Source organism: Xenopus laevis, chromosome 6L (genome assembly GCF_017654675.1).
Source record: "Xenopus laevis strain J_2021 chromosome 6L, Xenopus_laevis_v10.1, whole genome shotgun sequence".
NCBI lineage: Eukaryota > Metazoa > Chordata > Amphibia > Anura > Pipidae > Xenopus > Xenopus laevis.
In genome coordinates this window covers 154546450-154560491 of record NC_054381.1, presented here as the reverse complement: position 1 = coordinate 154560491, position 14042 = coordinate 154546450, and the positions used below count along the sequence as shown (strand labels likewise).

General features: G+C 36.8%; 1 protein-coding gene across 1 annotated transcript; it reads left to right on the top strand.

Annotated features, from left to right (window-relative positions):
* The first annotated feature begins 2667 nt into the window (after positions 1–2667).
* Positions 2668–7156, top strand: LOC108719420. Its single transcript, XM_018268271.2, has 2 exons — positions 2668–3021; positions 4732–7156. Exon 2 carries the CDS (start codon positions 4747–4749, stop codon positions 6964–6966), a length of 2220 nt encoding a protein of 739 aa, XP_018123760.1. The 5' UTR covers positions 2668–3021; positions 4732–4746; the 3' UTR covers positions 6967–7156.
* Positions 7157–14042: the final 6886 nt, after the last annotated feature.

The following is a 14042-nucleotide window of genomic DNA, read 5'->3' as shown; positions in this document are numbered from 1 at the left end:
ATTAATAACATTTAGATCAACCATAAATTTTACCAACCAGGCCAGTAAAATACCAACCAGATGGAAACCCTACTTACAAATTGTAAGCAGCAGTTCTGCCTTGCTTTATGGCAGCTGAGATTCTAGCTATCTGTATAACAGAACATTCTGTCCCAGTGGCTGCACAGATCCTATCTGATCCCCATTGTAAGCTGCAGTCCTGTCCTGCTTTATGGCAGCTGAGATTCTAGCTATCTGTATAACAGAACATTCTGTCCCAGTGGCTGCACAGATCCTATCTGATCCCCATTGTAAGCAGCAGTCCTGTCCTGCTTTATGGCAGCTGAGATTCTAGCTATCTGTATAACAGAACATTCTGTCCCAGTGGCTGCACAGATCCTATCTGATCCCCATTGTAAGCAGCAGTCCTGCCCTGCTTTATGGCAAAACTTGACAATTCTATTAATTCTATGCCACACAGAGTTTAGTAGATGCTATTTATTACAGGCGAGAAAGCATGTTAACTGTAACATACAAAATCAAAGCCATACTAAACAATGTTACAGGTAGCAGCTGCTACCTTGTGATATTGCCCTAAATGGGGGCATTGCCAACATTTAATCCTGCTACTACAGTGCTTTATCGGTGATAGTGACAATCTGTAGGATAGATAAAAACTTGTATTACTAAATGTGTTCATGAAGTTGTGCAGTAATGTACAGATCATTTGGGTTATATACAAGGTGTGGGATATGTGAATGTCAAATGCAAAAATAGTAAAAAAAAAAAAAAAATACAGTATGAAAAAATTCAATTCCCTACATAAATAGTACAATAACATCTGTTATAAGGCAATTACATATACTAGTCATTAACACAAATAACATTGAAGACAAAAAAGTGAGTGCTAAAATATTCTTTATTTGTACTTTGCAGATGTTTGTCTATGCCATCATCTGCTCTTTATTTTTCAATAAATTATATTTTGCTATTTAAACCTGTATGGATGTGTTCCTTTCTAAGCATTATATGCTTGTGGCTATAGCAGGGCTTTGTGGCCTTTGTGTTGCATCGACTAGGATAAATTGGGGGGGCCCATATTTTTTTTTTTTTGCAGGGGGGCCCTGTGACTTCTAGATACGCCACTGTGCATAGTATATATTTTTGTGGATGAAGCTATAAAGCTGCTCTAGGCATGTGGGAAAGGAGCATTAATGTAAAAATGTGATATGCAGGATATACAATCAGCTTTTTGCCTCCATTTACTGGGGTTTAATTTTGAATTAATGTTTGACTTTTGATAGGTGTCCACCGATGGGGTGTTCCCTTTCATGGTTTTTTTTTTTTTTTTGGAGTGGTCCTGTCACTATCTTGATAATTTTTTATTTATGGGACCACATGGGACAAACACCTGAAGTAGGCTTCTTAACACGTTCACAAGAATTTGGAGTTCCATTAACAGTGGAGTTCACCCATCAACAGTAATCACTTTTTTGGGTATAGAATTGGATTCAATTCTAATGGAGTGTAGAATACCCCCTAACAAAATCCAAAAACTGCAAGTGTTGTTGTCAAATTCTCTCCCGGCATCAAAAATTAAACTTCTGCAGAAGCCGCATGGATCATGGAAACAGCTGCAGAGCCTCATGGATCATTTAAACTTTGCTACTAGAATAATGGCAGAACCAGTGGTGTGTGGAAACATGTCCAGACAGTTGGACTGAAACAGGGCTCACAAAAATATGTCGTCACTTGAGTTTTTTTTTGCAAACAAGAAAATAGTTATGAATTGTGACAACCTGGTAATGGTACAGGCGACCAATAATTTGGCAATTTTATCTCCTTGAATTTATTACATTGGTTAGTATTGAGTATAATATAAAATAAAAATATAATATAATGATAAACTACAGGAACAAACAAGCACAGTCACCTCTGGGACTTGATATTTCCAATTTGATGAACATTTTTTACAAGGCTCTGTGGCTTGTAAAACGTGGTCGGATTACAAGTCATCTTGGATCGAGTGGCAAATATTTAAAGCGCAAACTAGTTCAAATATTGAAGAACAAATATGAGACTTTTCTTCTTAGCGCTGCCTTCACCATTACATATTTCAGTGCCTTACAGGAGAACTAATCCCTAAAAACGAATATGGCTAAAAATGCCATATTTTATTTAATGAACTTATTGTACCAGCCTCTCAATAGCAGCAATGATCCAGGACTTCAAACTTGTCACAGGGGGTCACCATCTTGGAAAGTGTCTGTGACACTCACATGCTCAGTGGGCTCTGATTGGTTGTAGAGAAGCTAAGCTTAGAGGTCGTCACTAATTATCCAGCAGAAAATGAGCTTCCCCTGTAATATAAGCTGATGCTACAGGTTTGCTGATTATTAAATTCTGATGCTAATTGCACTGGTTTCTGTGCTGCCATGTAGTAATTATCTGTATTAATTACTAATCAGCCTTATATTTCTATTCTATGTGTACTGTATATTGTGAGTGGGTCCCTAAGCTCAGTAAGTGACAGCAGCACAGAGCATGTGCAGTGAATCAGCAGAAAAGAAGATGGGGAGCTACTGGGGCATCTTTGGAGACACAGATCTTTACTGCTAAAGGGCAGTGGTTGCCTTGGGCTGGTACAGAAGCACAAATTTACTTCTCATTTAAAGGACAACAAAAGGTTAATAAACAGAATCCAGGCTCTCTCTTCTCTTTCACATGCAAATGTACTGTCTGCACAAGCCGAGTTCCTGGTCACGTGACACCATGAACATTCTTTTGTGTTCCCACCCCTCTGCCTCGGGCACACAAGAGTCGTATTTCCCTCTTTCTGAGCCTTCTGCTCATGCTTCTAATTATAAAAGTCCTTCCCTCACGCCTATTTTGTTTTCCTGCTTGACCCCCCTATAGTCCGCCCACCCACCAGCCCATAGAGGGGAGGGAGCAGGAGAGATCAGAAGAGCTGTGTGTGATCAGGAGAGCTGGGAAGGGCACACCATTTTGAGCGTCGTAAAGGGCCAATTTTACAGATATTCGGTAAGGCATTTCATATATAATAAGAATGTTATCAGAGGCTTTAATATTGCACCTTACATTTCACCAACCCCCTTCTGCCAATTGCTAAAATATTTAAGTAATTATAATATTTACATTTTCTAAAATCAAACTACCAATGAAACATTAATTTTCCCTTATATTTGTTGCTCTAGCCGATGCCAGAGATTATAGATACTAATGTATCACATACACATGACTCACTTTATATATACATCCAACTCTATCTGTGTATATACAGACATTATATATATATATATATATATATATATATATATATATATATATATATATATATATATCTCCTACTGCTGCACACAGACTAACAAACGTGTCATTCACACTCGACTTGTATAGTCAGTTCACTCAAGTTTAGTGTGCTGCAATCTATTCAATGTTCTCCATTGTCTTGTGATGCCAGCCAAAAGTGTCTTTTGTGTTCTGAATGTGTTTACTAAGGCTATTCAGTCATGTTGATGTAAATAAACAAAAGATACAGTGAACTCGCAGCTTATTTACCCACTATCCAAATTGCGTTGTATATTTTTTAATTTAAAGTAGTGCTTCACCTTTACCTTAACTTTTATTCTAATTCTAAGCAAATATTTAAAGGAAAACTATACCTCCAGAATAGTTTATATCAAATTAAGTGGCATATTAAAGAATCTTACCAAACTGGTATATATATTTAAGTAAATATTGCCCTTTTACATCTCTTGCCTTGAACCACCATTTTGTTATGGTCTGTGTGTTGCCTCAGAGATCACCTGACCAGAAAGGTGGTCGTAGACGCAAAGATCCTATCATACGAATCGATTTTTCATCCGGCGGAGATCGGTCATTTGGTCGATCGAACAGGTTTGATTTTGTCCCGACCGATCCCGGGAGAGCCCATTGCGCTCTCTTTGCAATCTGATCGTTCGGCCATAGGGCCGAACTTTCAGATTACCCCCGATATAGCCATGCCTGTTAGATTTCGCCAAACGAGCGGATCTTTTCGTCTATGGCCACCTTTACTGTAACAGGAAGAAGTGAGGAAGCAAAAAACAGAATTCTGTCTGTTAATTGGCTCATGTGACCTGACAAGTATAGTTTGTTTGGTTTGTTTGTGTGCACTGTGAATTATACGATCCCAGGGGGCGGCCCTTATTTTTTAAAATGACAGTTTTCTATTTATGATTACCCAATGGCACATACTACTAAATAAGTATATTATTATGAAAATGGTTTATTTACATGAAGCAGGGTTTTACATATGAGATGTTTAATGCAATATATTTTTATACAGCTCTACATTGTTTGTGCGGTATAATTTTCCTTTAATTGGTCTTTATTTATTTATTTTTTATAATTATTTGGCTTTTTCTGACTCTTTTCAGCTTTAAAATGGGGGCCACTGACCCCATCAAAAATAAATACTAAGTAAGGCTACATATATATGTATTCATGTGTATTTTTTTTTTTACTCCTTTTTTTTCCGGTCTCCTATTCATATTTCAGCCCCTTATTCGAATCAGTGCATGGTTGCTAGGGTAATTTTGACCAAAGCAACCAGATTGCTGAAAATACAAACTGCAGATTAAAAAAGCTAAAAAACAACCAGAATTTTTAAATGTTTGTTTTTATGAATTTACATGGCTAAATACATTTAAGAAATTAATAATAATTAAATTTTTTTATTATTTTTTCAAGCTAACAAGCATAATCATGCCAAAGTGCATACTAAATGGATGTCCTTACAGGACTGGACAAAAATTGAAATTTCCGGATATTGTACTCCATCCATTTCCCAAAAGTATGGAAATGATTCGAAATTGGCTATTACAAACAGGGCAACACGCAGAGGATGTTGAATCACTTAGCCAAAGAATATATCAAGGCTTGAAAACCTCAAATTTTCGCATGTGTTCAAAACATTTCACACAAGATTGTTACATGCAAGTAGGATCACGGAAATGCTTAAAACCTAATGCTGTGCCTACAGTTTTTGAAAGTTACAATGTTCCAGTGACCACATTTCTTACAGTTACTCCCTCTGCAACACTAATTCCTTCATCAAAAAGAAAAAGAGTAGAAGATGAACAGGCATCTACATCATCTGCTATTGTTAGAATTGTTTCACGCCTTGCTACTGTCGGAAGTCAGACAGCACACGTTAATATGGTCAATGTTTCATGCATGACATGTAGAAACAGTAGAAATTGTTCAACCCAAACTAAAAAAATTCTCAGTAAGGAAACAAGCACTCAAACAGATGATGAATACGTCGCAGAAGAAGTGGCACAAGTTAGAAAAGACCATTTGTATCCCGTATCGTTTTGCACTCCCTCAAGAAGTAAAACATTTAGAAATCTCAACAAATCTTTTACTCAATCATCTCCAGCAGTTATAGAACCGAAGTATCCAAGTTTTGATGTCCAAGAACTGTCATCTTCTGGGGAAAACACTAGTGACAGTGACACCTATCAAAATCACGAGGAAAACATATCTGCATCAACATTTAAAAAATCACCCAAAAAATTTATTATTTACGAAGAGAAACTTGATGCTTTATTAAATATCGTGCGTTGTCAACACAACATTGAGCCGCCATGTCAAGCTCCCATAGATGACATAAGAAAAATTGTGGATGGGAGCATGGTGTCTGTTAAACTGTGTTGCTTAGCTGGTCATGAATCTCTTGTATGGAACTCGCAACCAACCTTTGGAAACACTTCCATTGGAAATCTTGAAATAGCGGGTTCAGTCATTCTCTGTGGAGCAACATATCAAAAAATGTGTGATATATTCAAGCTACTAAACATTCCCTTTATTTCACACAGTATCTTTTATAAATATCAAAAGAATTACGTGTTTCCTGCCATTGATTACCAATGGAAAAAAGAAAAGGAAGACTTGAGGAAAACGTTGTTTTTGAAACCTATGGTATTGGCTGGTGATGGGCAATTTGATAGCCCGGGTCATTCAGCTAAAATCTGTACATACACCATGATGGACATCATTTCCAAAAAGATTGTTCACTTTGACATCCAACAACTTGGCTTTGGAAACACTTCATCGGGAATGGAGGCTGAAGCTTTAGAAAAAAGCCTCACTACTCTAATTGAAAAAGAAAAAGTTGAAGTAGTAATAGTAGCTACTGATGGACAACCAAAAATTAAGTCTTTGATGAAAACCAAATTCAACAAGATTGACCATCAATTCGATGTGTGGCATTTGTGCAAACGACTGCAGGAAAAACTTTTGGAGGCAAGTAAAAAGAGAAAATGCAAAGACATATTGAATTGGATTAGTGCCATTACTAATCACCTCTGGTGGAGTTCACAAACCTGCAATCAAAATGTGAAAATTTTGCTAGACAAATGGAAATCTGTCCTGTTCCATATTGCCAACAGACATAGTTTCGGTTCACTAAAATATTACAAAAATTGTCAGCACCGAAGGTTATCACCACAGGGAAAAAAGGATGCTCGTTGGATTGTTGCAAATCACCCAGCACATTCAGTTCTGGCAGAAATAATACACGATAAGAGATTTTTAGTGGATCTTCAACATGCTGAGAAATTTTGTCAGACAGTAGATTTGGAGAATTTCCGCAGCAAAGTGTTGCGCTTTAAACCAAAAAGATTGTCATTCAGAATGGACTCTATGATAGCTCAGACAATCCTTGCTGTGTTATCACACAATCGAACTGTACAAAGAAAACAGGCCTTAGTGTTTGGAGAAAAACATCGAAAAATTGTCTTTCCGAATCGGAAGAAACAGTGGGTGGCTGAAGTTGTCGATGATCATCTATTTGAAATTCTACATGACAGTGTTAAAATGTTAACTGGACAGTTACATCATGATTATACTGGACAGTTACATCATGATTGGTCTTCTACTTCAAATGAGATGCCCAATAACAGCTACTGTGAAAGAGCCTAGTAGTATTGCGACATTTGTCACGCTTTTTAAAAAAATAATTGGCAGTGAACGTTTACAATTCTTTCTGAACTAAAAAAAAATACAAGTATGGGACCAGTTATCTAAAATGCTTGGGACCTGGGGCATTCTGGATAATGGATCTTTCTGTAATTTGGATCTTCATTCCTTAAGTCTACTAAAAAATCTTGTAAATATTAGGCTTGTTTTGCTTCCAATAAGGATTAATTATATCTTAGTTGGGATCAAGCACAAGGAGTTGGGATCAAGCACAAGGTACTGTTATATTATTGCAGAGAAAAAGGAAATAATTTTTAAAAATTTGGATTATTTAGATAAAATAGAGTCTATGGCCATTCCGTAATTCAAGCATTCTGGATAACGGTTTCCAGAAAAATGGATCCCATACCTGTACTATTTAAAATGTATAGTACATTTTTAATAATGTAAAAATAAGTTTAAAATGTTCATGTGTTCATTATAAGGTGTCATTTGACTTGCTAATACAATACTGAAAAAAAATGTTAACATTTTGCTACAGATTTTTCTTTTAAATAAATATTTTGTTGATAAAAATATTAGTGTCTTTACTAAAGTGTTCACTATTCTATAAGGCCAATTTACATATATGAGTTTATATTGAATACATCTATATAGGGCTCTAATGATCTAAGAAGATACAGTGAGTTGGTGATGAGGGTAATTCATCGATATTGCTAATGAGACATATAAATAAATAAACTGACAAAAAAAACATTGTTTTATCATTTTCAACTTGTTTTATATTTATCTTAAAAAAGACATTATGAATTTAGCACATTAAAAAATTGTTAACGGCAGATTGGGGGAGATTATTTGCCCAGTGACAAAGAGCGATTCATTTTCCAAAGTTGCCTGAAGTTGCTTTGTAAGGAAACTTCAGGCTACTTCAGAAAACAAATCGCTCCGAGTACCTTCCCGCAGTGATTTAGATTCTAGCCGGTGGGAGGCAGTTCGGGGAGATTAGTAGCCACAAAGAAGAGGCGACTAGTGCCCAGCGGGCAGGACATTTTTATGATTTTTTGTTCTATATGCTGAAACAGTCACCCCTGTGTGTAAACAAACTTCCTTAAAAAGAAGAGTCTGCTGTGGATCCCGCAAGATTACACAGGGTAATGAATTATGATTAAGACCCAACTAGATACTAATAGCCAGCTAATGCACTCGGGTACACAAGAGTAATGATAATTTTTGATGATTACTTTTAATTTAGGGGCCCTTTTAGTATACCTCCTGGGCACCCCTGCAGCCGCATGGTCTGCTTCTTCTGTAGTTACTCCAATGATTACTAAACACATACCAACAGATGTAATAAAAGGCACAGCACAGCGTTTGCCCATGAATAGTTCTGTAACATTTAATTAATTTGCATATAGTAAATTACAAATATATATATATATATATATATATACAAATATATATAGTTTTTTTCTTGAACAGACGTGGTATAAGGTACATATCCATTACAGTCCTATAAGGTATATATCCATTACAGTCTTAACTTTCTAGATCTTAATATATACACCACACCAGAAGGTGGTGTAAGAAAAAAACTGACTGTAATGGATATATACCTTATACTAGCAGCCATCATAGAAAATTGGCTAAACAATATACCCAAATGTCAGTTTGGAAGGATTAAGAGAAATTGCTCAAATCTAAATGATTACCAGCTCAATTGTGAAATTATGTAAAGAAAAAGGATACAATAGATAATTATGTAAAGAAAAAGGATACAATAGATAATTACTACAGGATTCAAGAAACGAGGTAGACAAAATAGATAGGAAAGAGCTATTAGTAACTAAAGTGAAAAGAAAAGAATTACAATCTGTTCCTTTTATCACTAAATTCAGTAAAGGGGGTTATAAGTTAAATAACATATTAAAGAAACATTGGCATATACTAAAAATGGATAAGGAACTTCAGGGCTTAATAGGGGATCATCCTTCGATTATCTTTACTCGTCCTAATACATTTAGACAATCCTTAGCACCGAGCTAATAGAGAAAAATAAACCAAGTTGGTTAGGTAGTAGCAAAGGTTTTTTCAGGTGTACACAATGTATTGCTTGTAAAACAATAGAAAATTCTGACAAATATATAATTTTAAATCAAATCAAACGAATGAACAATTTAAGATTAACCAGCTAATAACATGCGAAACAGCAAATGTGATGTATTTGTTAGAATGCCTGTCTAAGAAACAATATGTTGGCAGAACAATCAGAAAACTAAAACTAAGATTAGAACATATTAGAAATATCAAAAAAGGTTTGAGAACACAGTGTCTCTGAACATTTCCTCCAATGTCATAATAGCGATCCCAGTGGATTAAAAATAATTGGAATTTTAAATAAAATAAGAAATTGGAGAGATGGTGATAATGTTCAGATCATTTCTCAAGAAGAAACTCGGATTATTACATTAAAAACATTACAACATTGTGGTTTGAATATTGATCTAGATATTAATTGTTTTATTTAGTGTTTTTTAAAAAAACCTAACAAGATCGCCAATTTATTCTACTTATGTATCCACATTAATGTATTGGTATGTATATACACTGATAATTAATCTATTTTCTACCAATATATCAAAGGAATTTTTTTCACCTCTTTTCTTCCTTTTTTTTTTCTTGTAACTTATAAAATTCATTTATATATTTTTTAAATTTTTCTATTGATGGAAAGCAAAGTACAATTTTATATTTAAAAGCATAATTAATTTATTTACATCAATCCATTTAAAATATTTATACAAATATTTCATTTATTAGTTTAAATTTTATCGAAATCTATTCATACAAGATCTAATAACATTACAAATTAATTGATTTACATGCACCTATAAGCCGAAGGTGAAATGATGAAGGGAAAAAGCAATATAGGCTCACTTCATCCTGCTGAAAAACTATTGCTTTGTGGGCTGGTGTTTGAATACATTTAACCCAAGAGTCTTTTATTGGAAACAATAATGAATTAATGATGCTAATTATAAATCTAACCAGACCGGAAATTACATTTTATTGCCTCTGATGAAGTGATTGTAATCATGAAACGCATTAGGCCGTGGATCGAGTTCTTAAATGTAAGTTTTACTATTGATTTTTATTGAATAAAAATTCCCACCATTGAGCTTTCGCTCTGTCTGTCCGACTGATTTCCCAGTCCATAACGCCAGCCTCCCCAGTACTAGCTCCGGCTGCAGAAGAGGGAGTGTGAGCAGGAGCCGGTAAGAAGCGAACGGGAAGGTGCCAGGACAGCGGAACAGGAGGAAGCCGACAGTGTTATACAAGCTAAACCCTATTGCGAGCAACTGGAATGCAGTGGGATCTGAGCAGACTTAACAACGCTCGAGTAAACTCCGGCGATCCTGTAAGTAGAGATCCATCAGGGGCCGGGTGTTAACTTTATATAGAAGTGCACATTTGTGTTTTTTTCTCACTTCTCCTATATCCTCGTCAGAGGGGAAGCACGAAGGGGGTTTCAGTGTGCCTAAAAGGACGGATTACAGCTTACCAATCTTTCTCAGCACGCACCTGTCCTCTATACTTCTTTCGCTGAGTCTTTCCCTACGGACATTCTAAGTTACAAGTGATTTATTCTGGAGGGAAGGTTTCTGCTGGTGGGACATTATTCAATGTAGGAAGCGCACACATAAATATATGGTTTATTCATTTTAATGTGGGATACAAAGCACCCAGATATTATGTGTTCAGATTTATTATTAGCTGTGCCTGTTTTAGTAAACTATTAGTAATATATAAACTATAGCTGGTACTTTATGGTTAAACAGCAATATAGAGTAGTAGTAGATACCATTACCAGTCGACCAGAGGTAATGTAAAAAAATCACAGACTTTTTAAGAAACTGGAAAAATGGGAGCCCCTTTTTTTCTATTCAAAATATAATGTAGGGCATGTGTGTAGCAGTATACAAAGCGAAACATGAATGTGAATTGGTCTCTAATGCAATTCAGCACATTTTGACACAAAGCTTGAAAGTAAGGGAAAATGTTTTATTAGTAGCCCCAAAGCTGAAAAAAGGTGACACAAACAAAACACCCATAGAAGATGGGTGTCATCAAATGCATTGTGCGTCAAAAAAAGATGTCGCGTGTCAAAACATAGATGCGCGTTTGCAGCAAAATTATTTTACGTGCAACAAAATCGTGGTGTGCGTCAAGAACGTTTCACAAATTTTTCAGAAGTGAAATGCCACAGATTCGCCCATCACTAAATGTGGCCACAGGACAATTTCTGATGACAGACTTTCCTAAAATACCATTCATAAATACCTTGCCAAAAATACACAAATCTTTGACAGAACCTCCTGGCCGACCTATCATCTTGGCAATATACAACCTGTAGCTAAGTATATAGACTACTATCTACAACCAATTGTACAAAACATGACCTCATGTTAAAGATACCAAAAACTTATTGACACTTGACAAACCTCAAAATTCCACAGGACTGTTTCCTGGTGACTATGGATGTGTCCAGTCTATACACGATCATCCCCCATGCTTTGGCGGTGGACGCATAAAAGAGGAACTAATGAGACAAGGGGTTACCAACGATAGAATTTCTGGTGGCATTGCTAGATTTGACCCAATCCTACAATTATTTTATGTTCAAAGATGGGTTTTACCTACAGATAGCCAGGACTGCAATGGGATCAAATGTCGCCCCTTCCTTCGCAAACATGTTCATGGAACAGCATGAGAAACAATGGCTTTTACCATTGGGGGGTGACAATACACACTTATATAAACGCTACATAGATGACCTATTACTTTTATGGAAGGGCACTGAGACCGAACTGCTGACTTTTAACCAGTTCCTAAAAAGACTAGATTCCCCTATAAAACTGACCATGACATATGATAAGCAGTGCATAGAAAATTTGGATGCGACTATTTACAAACAAGGACAGGGAGTGGGAACCACACTCTACAAGAAACCAACTGATAGGAACAGTCTGATACACATACATTCTCACCACCTTTCCCATATTTCCAGAGGGGTCCTGTACTCTCAATTCTTGAGAGTAATTAGGAACAATACAGAACAGGATACAGCGGAGTTATCCCAGTTGGCAGAACAGTTTGTCTCAAAGGGGTACTTTATGCGATTGAGTAATGAACAATTAGAGAGAGCCAAAAGATTCAGCCAGAACGATTTGTTACAACAACCTGAGTGGTCCATACGTCCTGAACCAGACTTAATCTTTACAACAGATTGGACTAATGGTTAGGGATGGGCGAATTTTTTCGCCTCGTTTCGGCGAAAAAATGACGCCCATAGACTTGTATGGAGACGTGCGTCAAAAAAAAAGAGACGCGCGACAAAATAATTTCGCCGCGCGACAAAATTTTTTTGACGCCCATAGACTTTAATGGGCGTCTGCGACATTTCGCCGGCGGCGAATTTTTGGCGAAGCGAAACGGGTCAAATTCGCCCATCCCTGCTAATGGTAGAGTGCGGATTCAAGAAGCGATAACCAACAGATGGGTAATCATCAATTCTGACCCCCAATTACCATTTGTAGACAAAAAGAGACCACTTATAGCATACTGAAGAGGGTGTAATCTGGGCAACCTTCTTATGATTAAAGATGTGTATGATGATCCCAAAAGAAGTACAACTTGGCTGGACAGGCCACTAAAGAAAGGTTGTTTCAAATCATGGGTTGCCTTACCTGCAGTGACTTGCAGCAGGGGAGTTTTTTTTTTTTACACGCCCGAGAACAGGCCACAAATACACAATTGACCATAGAGTGACCTGTACTACGGACCATGTAGTATATATGGCCTGGTGTCCATGCGGCCTATACTATGTAGGAAAATCCTGTACGACTTACAGGGAACACATGAACAATCATAGATGCACCATTAGGACTGCATTAACGACAGGGAAGGCTAACCAACCGGTGCCCAAACATTTGGTAAAACTTATACACACTTTACCACAATTTCAACATATGGTGATTGACCATGTACCAGATCCACGGAGAGGGGAAAACAGGGCCTTGATGTTATTAAAGAAAGAAACAGTGTGGATTTTTAAATAAGACACACTGACCCTCAGTGTTATGATCAGCATATGTGTTGGACTTGGTGTTTTTTCCCTCACTCTAACCCAGGGATCCCCAACGTTTTGAACCTGTGAGCAACATTCAGAAGTAAAAGGAGTTGGTGAGAAATGCTAGCATGAAAAATGTTCCTGGGGTGCCAAATAAGGGCAGTGATTGGCCATTTAGTGGCCTATGTGGTGGATTTTGCACCCAGGGTTGTGAACTGCTTTTTCGTGAGCCAGCATTACTGAGGACTATATTTGGTAAATATTGCTGGGGCACCCATGTTTTTTTGATAACTTTATTTTTCTTTATGCTGTGCTTGAGGCACGACTAGGTATGATGGGAACAACTGGGACAAATGTTATAGACATACCTTTGACCGGCGTACAACTTTCAGATGTGGGGGCAGCTAATATTCTGTTCACGGAGACTGCTGAAGATGTATCTCCTGTGGCCTTGTTGAATGATACCTATCATCAGTTGCTATGACAAAGAAAAATAGATTTATTTTAAACTGCACGGTATTTACCTGTCTGATTTTTATAAACGCCATCATATTCCACTTGGTTTCAGGGTAAGGAATATACCCACAATTGGATGCAATAATGTTGAATTTTGTAAAAAAAAATAAAAAAAAATTGTGTGAAATACTAAACAAGTGTTCTTTCGATCTAATGTTACTTGTGATTGATGAAGTGGGCAAAAATTTAAATGTGGTATGGACATACATAAGTTCAAACGCAATAAAGTACCAATGGTTAATGCAGATTATCAGAATAGATGTGAATATGGGTGGTTGATGGGAGGGGAACAAGGTAGACCCAGACCCAACCGGATGCGCAGACTACCATTTAGTCTCCATATTCTTCCTCTAGATAATGACAAGTTAATGAGGATGCATGCCTGGGGCCAGGGGGAAGGAATTTGCTGCATGCAAAGTGATCAGTAATGGCTGAA

Excerpts from the sequence above, each read along its gene's own strand:
- LOC108719420 (XM_018268271.2), top strand. The coding sequence starts at position 4,747 with ATGCCAAAGTGCATACTAAATGGATGTCCTTACAGGACTGGACAAAAA.